We start from the raw sequence: 6,639 nt of genomic DNA on the forward strand, positions 1-6,639 counted from the left end.
AGCCACTGCCGGGCCTGTCTGTCCGACCCCATCATCGGCTTCTTCCTGCCCATCCCGGCCAGCGGGGTCCCCTGATGGCCGCCAGAGCGGGGACGTGGCCCGGGGGTGTCTCAGGACCTCGGGAAGGCGCTCAATAAAGGCGGTGCAGTGCTGGAGGTGTCCGATGGTCACTTGGCCACGGTGCCGGTGAAAACCGGGGGGGTCCCGTGGCACGATCCCGGTCTCTGCCTGTGCCCAGAGCAGCTGCATAGCCCGGGATATCCCGGCTCGGCTGCAGGGACCGGGCTGGGAAAGGCAGAGCCGTGTTTATCCATCCCCTGGGCACGGTGTATCCCGGGATATCCCGGCTGGGAAAGGCAGAGCCGTGTTTATCCATCCCCTGGGCACGGTGTATCCCGGGGTATCCCGGCTCGGCTGGCAGGGACCGGGCTGGGAAAGGCAGAGCCGTGTTTATCCATCCCCTGGGCACGGTGTATCCCGGGGTATCCCGGCTCGGCTGGCAGGGACCGGGCTGGGAAAGGCAGAGCCGTGTTTATCCATCCCCTGGGCTCGTGGGCGGTGATCCCTGCGTCGCTCATCGAGCTAATTAAGAGCTGGTTAGCGATCCGAGCTGAGGGCAGGCTCTGAGATTGTGCGTTTTCTTGCGGGACCGGAGCAGCACCAACTCAACCCCCCCAGCTCTGGCAAAGACCGAGCCCACGCTGAACCGAGACCCCCGAGATGCGACGGGGAGGGCGAGAGGGATGAGGAGGAGGAGCCGGCACCTTGCACAAGCCGCCTTCAGCTCGCCGAGCTGCTTCCCTAGCCAAGGAAGCTTTTCCCAAGTGTTTTCTTTGGCTTAGAAAATACAAACGTGCCCTGCAGCCCCCGCAGGTCGCGTTCGGGGCCGGGATGTCTCCAGGGGTGGGGATGTGGCGTTCCAACCCTCCCGGGAGCTGCAGCCTTGGCTCTACCTGCCGTGGGACACCAAATTGTGCCCAAATCCCTCCGGCAGCACCGCGGGCCAGCTACGGCTGCCGGGGGAGGGAAGGAGTTTGGGAATTGCAGATTCCTGGCGCTGTCTCTGCCTGGAGCCCATCTCTGCAGACCCTGAATGAGGCTGGGGGCTCCTGGGCACATATTTGGGGTGCTGAGATGATCTGGTTAAATAAAACCAGCAGAGCATCGCTTCCCCCTCGGGTGGGACAAATGCCCCCAGCCCCTCGATGGCAGAGCAGCCCCTCACCACCCCCACGACCCCAGCTGACCCAAAATGTGCCCGAAAGTGCCGAGTTCCTGTTTGGAAGTCGCTCCTGCCGGGCTTGGTACCTGCACACGAGGTCAGCAGCGCTGGGTTTGTTGTTGTGAGCCCCGACTTATCAGCGCCCTGGCGCTTCCCCGCTCCCCGAGCCTTCCTTCCGAGCCGATTGTTGATCCCGCAGTCTTGGCTGCAGCTGGAAAAAAGGAGATTTCCTGCAATTGTTTCGCAGGACTTGCAGCCCGATGCAAAATTTTCTGCCTATCAGCCCCCTCCCCAGGGCCGGGGCAAGGCTTGAGCCCCCCGGTTTCCCCTGTCACAGCGCAGGGCAATCAAGGCTCTGTGATTAATTGCTGCCTGGCCAGAGGGGCTTCTCTGGCGACATCCATCTGCCATCGGGCAGAGAGTTCAGCTTTCAGCCCTTTTCCCACTGAAAAAAACCCCTGAGCTCGAGGTGGCGTCAAGGACAGCTTTGGCGTTTTTGTTATAACCCACCCCAACCCCTCCGAGCTGGGGCAGGACCTGGCGTGGATTTTCCCCATCCAGGCAGGATCCAACCTCTTATCCCGGCGGGGGACAGTGGAAAGGACCCTCAGGGAGCCCCAGGGACCCCCATCTATGGCTGGCAGGGAGTTATTTACAGACCACAAACCGGACGGGGCTGCTGTGGAACTGCCTTGAGCTGTTTTATTTTCCAGCACCACTCTCATTACATGGCTATGACAATGGGAAGATGCCAGCAGCTCACATCTCAGGCAGCAGGCGAAGAATTTAATGTTACAACTTACTTTATAAGTTTCTTGACCAATCACACAAAGCAAAAGCACACTGACAGTAGTTCTATCCAACCACTATAAGCACACGTGCTTTTGTTTAAAACAATGCTTGCTTATTTCAAATACAATACCGGCTTGTAAGTCTTAAAACACAACGCACAGAGCTCCATTACTAAGCTTCAACCTTCCTAATATCTTGCTAGATAAACTTTTCTGTAGCTTAGAGAATTATTCTAGACAAGCGTTAATACACAGGCCATTGTTCTATTTGCCCTTGCCTTTCTACAGTTTAAATAATTTTTCTGCTGACCAATCTCATGGCTGCTGCTTTAGCTCTAATCACAGTTCTGCTGCCTCCGAGGCTGGCCTGCCTCTTGCAGCTTTCCCAAAACCCTCTGATTTTGTTGATTCCCACACCATCCATCCCCAGGTACCTGCGGCTTCCACACTGACCCCTCCCCGGAGCCTCCCCGAACCCATCCCCACCCTGTGGCAAAAATCAAAGGGGAGCGGAGTGCCGGGGCTGGAAATGCAGTGAAATGTCCCCGCGCTGGGCTCAGGATGTTGCACCACGCCGCTCATTTCCTGCCCAGCGAGCGGCCACCAAGCCCACCCGAGCTCCGTGCCCAGAGGCGCCTGAGCTGCCGAGCCGAGAGGATCCCCCCGCCCCCGAGCAGCCCTCGCTCAGCCGCAGGTGAGGCAGCAGCGTCCTTCGTGTCCCTTCTGTCCGTCTGTCCTCTTTACCATCCATCTGTCCCGTCTCCCATCCGTCCGTCCCTTCTCCCATTTGTCTGTCCCTTCTCCTGTCTGTCTGTCCGTTCTCCGGTCCATCTGTCCCCTTTCCCATCTGTCCATCGCTTGTCTGTCCCTGGTCCTGTCTGCCTGTCCCTTCTCCTGTCCGTCTGTCCCCTTTAACATACATCTGTCCTCTCTCCCATCCGTCTGTCCCTTCTCCTGTTTGTCTGTCCCTGTCTGACTGTCCATCTTGTCTGCAGTCCGTTCTCCTGTCCATCTGTCCCCTTTCCCATTTGTCCATCGCTTCTCCTGCTTGTCTGTCCCTTCTCCCGTCCGTCTGCCCCCTTCACCATCCATCTGTCCTCTTTACCATCCATCTGTCCCCTTGCCCATCTCTCTGTCCCTTCTCCTGTCCGTCTGTCCCCTCTCCCGTCCATCTGTCCTGTCTCTCCTCAGCCCCAGCGGCCTCTCAGGACCTGCAGGACAGAGAGAGGACGGGAGGTTCAGGATCCCTTGGGGTGGCAGCTCCAGCCTCCCCCGGTTTTGGGGCCGGTGGGTGCCAGCCTGGCTGGGTGCCACAGGGGTGACACACACAGGTGACACCAGCTGTGGCTCGGTCCTGGCTTGCCAGGCTCCAAATGGAGCGGGAAGACCCCGCTGGGAGGGCAGAATCCCACAGCATTCCCAAGGGAACTGCTGCTCCAGCAGCCCGAGGCTGGACGGGCTCCTCAGCCTCTTCGCTGTGCTGGGATCGGGGCTCTCTCTTGGGGCAGTTAAAGGATGTTCAGGTCTGCATTTCCCTGAAATGTGTCATTTTGTCACCTATTTGGATGTCCCCATGGCTCCCGGCAGGGTGAGGGTGGCTGGTGAGTGATCACGTCCTGAGGGCTCGGGAGGGAGCGGTGGTTTTCCCGCTGGAGCTGCCTCTGGGACAGAGCCACCAACACCTCTCTGTGTCCCAGGCCAGCCTCTGGGACAGGGGACAGCCACCACATGTGATGATTGTCATTTGTGGCTGGAATTTATGTGAGGGGATCACCTGGGTGGACACAGCATCTTTTGAGGGTTGATGTAGGGAGTCACCGTGGGAGTAAAAATTAGATTAGAAGCTCCCAAAAGGATCTTTCTGAGCCCCACACAAGGACTGTCTGTCTCAGGCTGCCCAGCTCAGTGCTCTCCCTTTCCTGCAGCCACCAGGATGGCCGAGGTGACCACTGTCCCCATGGAGACACGCACTGTCCCGAGTGAGTACAGCGACTACCACAACCTGTCCGAGCTGTTCTACCTCCTGAACCACACCTACACCTACTGCGAGTTCAGCCTGGACGAGAACATCAAACGAGTGGTTCTCTTCATCCTCTACCTGGTCATCTTCGTGGTGGGCTTGGTGGAGAACCTCCTCGTCATCTGGGTCAACTGGCAGACACGGGGCACCAAGAGCTTGGTCAACCTGTACATCATCAACATGGCCATCGCTGACCTGGGCGTGCTGCTCTCGCTGCCCATCTGGATGCTGGAGGTGATGCTGGATTACACCTGGCTCTGGGGCAGCTTCCTCTGCCGCTTCACCCACTACTTCTACTTCGCCAACATGTACGCCAGCATCTTCTTCCTCACCTGCCTGAGCGTGGATCGCTACGTGACCCTGACCAGCTCCTCCCTCTTCTGGCAGCGGCACCAGCACCGCACACGCCGCGCTGTCTGCGCCTGCTGCTGGGTCCTGGCCGCCGCCATCCCCGTGCTGGAGGTGGCCCACATGCAGCTGGTCAACACCGGGGAGCCCATCTGCATCTTCATGGCTCCTTTTGAGACTTACGACGAGTGGGCGCTGGCGGTCAGCTTGGCCACCACCACCATCGGCTTCCTCGTCCCCTTCCCCATCATCGCGGCGCTCAACGTGCTGACGGCGCGCTTCACCGGGCGCCCCAAGCCCGAGAGCCGCAAGCACTGCCTGCTCATCTACGCCTACATCGGGGTGTTCCTGCTCAGCTGGCTGCCCTTCCACGTCGTTCTGACCCTGCTCACCCTCGAGGGCAACCACATCATCCTGCACTGCACCTTCGCCCACCTCCTCTACTTCTTCTACGACATCATCGACTGCTTCACGCTGCTGCACTGCGTCGTCAACCCCATCCTCTACAACTTCCTCAGCAAGAATTTCCGCAGCAAACTCATCTCTGCCGTGGTCAAGTACATCCCCAAGGACCACGGTGGCCAGAAGGGCGCTGGAAATTCCTCCTCCAGCACGCAGCACTCCATAGTCATCGCGAAGGACAACAGCCCTCCCAACTAATGAGGGTCAGACTCTCCTGGTGGCTCCCTGGGGACAGTGGGATTGGTTTTCCTGCTGCTGAGGACATGATTTGCTTGGGCACAGCCCTTCTTGGCTGGGCACCTCCGTGGCAGCTTTGAGGAGAGCTGGGAGCTATGGACATCTTGCCCCTGGGGTGCCGTTGTGTTCAACATAAAGGAAGGATAAGAGAAAATTATATTCCCTGTTTGATAAGAACATTATATTCCCTTGCAATAAAGAAGTTTGTTACTCCACTCAGTGTCTGACACAACCCAGCCCCAAGATCAGAGCCCCATCCTGCCCCAAGCTGTGGGGTCAGAGTGCAGCATCTGCCCCATCCTGCACCCCCAAACTGCCCCTGGTCCCCAGCCCTGGGCACGGCACTGCCTGGTGAGTGCCATCCCGAGTGGGAGAGGAGGAATTTGGAACACAAACCTCCCCCCTTAGTGCCCCGCAACATCCAGAGCCTGATTTTTGAGAGATGAAGGCCAAGCAGCCCAAGGGGCTGAGCGGGGCACAGACCTGAGGGGGACAGGGTGGGGACAGTAGGGGAACAGCGGGGGAACAATTTGGATTTGAGATCAGCCACTCCTTCAGAGCAATTTTGCAAACCCAGCTGTAAATTAGTGACGGCTAAACTGGGTTTTACTGGGAAAGGCTGCTCCAGACTAACTTTGGGTCCCCCATCCCAAGAACTCCTCTGGAGCATCCCCTGGCAGGATTTTATGGCCTCTGGGTGGATTTCTCAACTCCATCATGCCCCAACAGCCCTTCCCCTTCCACCAAAGCCCCTGTGGGAGCACAGGGATCTGCAGAACTCCTCGGAGCTGGAGCACAGGCTGGGTTTGTGCAGTGCAAGGAGCTGGAGAACCCGGAGAAAGTTCATCCTTGCGCGGATCCCGATCTCAGTCACGTGCTGGGGGTCAGGCCCTTCGCTGGGGGAAGGTGACAGAGCCACCATAAATCTACCAAAGGCCTTGACCTGCTGCAGGAACACTTGGTGAAAAAAAGCAAAGCATAAGCAGTTCTGGGGACAGGATGCTGGCTCAGGGGTGGGAGCAGGATGTCCCAGGAGAAGCCCATGGCCAGGATGTCGGGTTATCACAGGGCTGGCTGGGAAAGCTCTGCCACTTCCAGGGGGTCCCTGATGGGGGAAAATCCCGAAATTCCTCAGGGTTCCTTCTGCAGGGATGTTCCTTTTTATCCCAGGACAATAATCCAAACCCAGCTCTTACACGGAAAGCCTGGGAAGGCTCCAGCAGGGTCAGAATTCCCTTCTCTGTTCCTGTGAGACCCTCCCAAGCTGAGATCTGCACCAACAAGACCCCACCACCTTCATTCCCTGATCCCAAATCCTCCCCGAGCTTCCCTTTGTTAATCCCCTCCCATTCCCAATGAAGAAATGGATGATAAACACACCACCAGGGCAAAAATATATTCAAGACACTTCAACACGTAAAATTTGGTATTTCAGCTAATAAACTTAATTTTGAACTGTCTGATTTTCTCTTCACTTTTGTCCATAAGCTTAAGGGCCAGGGTGGCCTCAAATAAATGGTCACCCATGTGGTGGTGAGATATTTTTATGGATTGACAAG

At 57.6% G+C, this 6,639-nt stretch overlaps 2 protein-coding genes across 3 annotated transcripts in view; both read left to right on the top strand.

Annotated features, from left to right (window-relative positions):
* The window catches only part of LOC102037694 (short-chain dehydrogenase/reductase family 9C member 7), a gene marked incomplete at its 5' end in the record, with an annotated part of 1,571 nt that extends 1,496 nt beyond the window's left edge, over window positions 1-75 (top strand). Inside the window, one exon of the mRNA XM_005430812.1 lies at window positions 3-75. Within this exon, the coding sequence (XP_005430869.1) occupies window positions 3-75 (73 nt within the window). The remainder of the gene's footprint in view (window positions 1-2) is intronic.
* Window positions 76-2,626: 2,551 nt separating this feature from the next.
* GPR182 (G protein-coupled receptor 182) lies at window positions 2,627-5,412 on the top strand. 2 transcript variants are annotated; one of them, XM_031065127.1, is made up of 2 exons: window positions 2,627-2,707; window positions 3,939-5,405. In XM_031065127.1, the coding sequence occupies exon 2, from the start codon at window positions 3,947-3,949 to the stop codon at window positions 5,039-5,041; it is 1,095 nt and encodes a 364-aa protein (XP_030920987.1). In that variant the 5' UTR covers window positions 2,627-2,707; window positions 3,939-3,946; the 3' UTR covers window positions 5,042-5,405. The 2 variants fall into 2 exon arrangements, with proteins under 2 accessions (XP_030920987.1, XP_005430860.1); XM_005430803.2 differs by having other exon boundaries at window positions 2,685-2,707; window positions 3,946-5,412.
* The last annotated feature ends 1,227 nt before the right edge of the window (window positions 5,413-6,639 follow it).

This window comes from Geospiza fortis, unplaced genomic scaffold (genome assembly GCF_000277835.1).
Source record: "Geospiza fortis unplaced genomic scaffold, GeoFor_1.0 scaffold82, whole genome shotgun sequence".
NCBI classification, from domain to species: domain Eukaryota; kingdom Metazoa; phylum Chordata; class Aves; order Passeriformes; family Thraupidae; genus Geospiza; species Geospiza fortis.

Bases quoted from the DNA above. Each gene is read 5' to 3' on its own strand.
- GPR182 (XM_031065127.1), top strand. From the start codon at position 3,947: ATGGCCGAGGTGACCACTGTCCCCATGGAGACACGCACTGTCCCGAGT.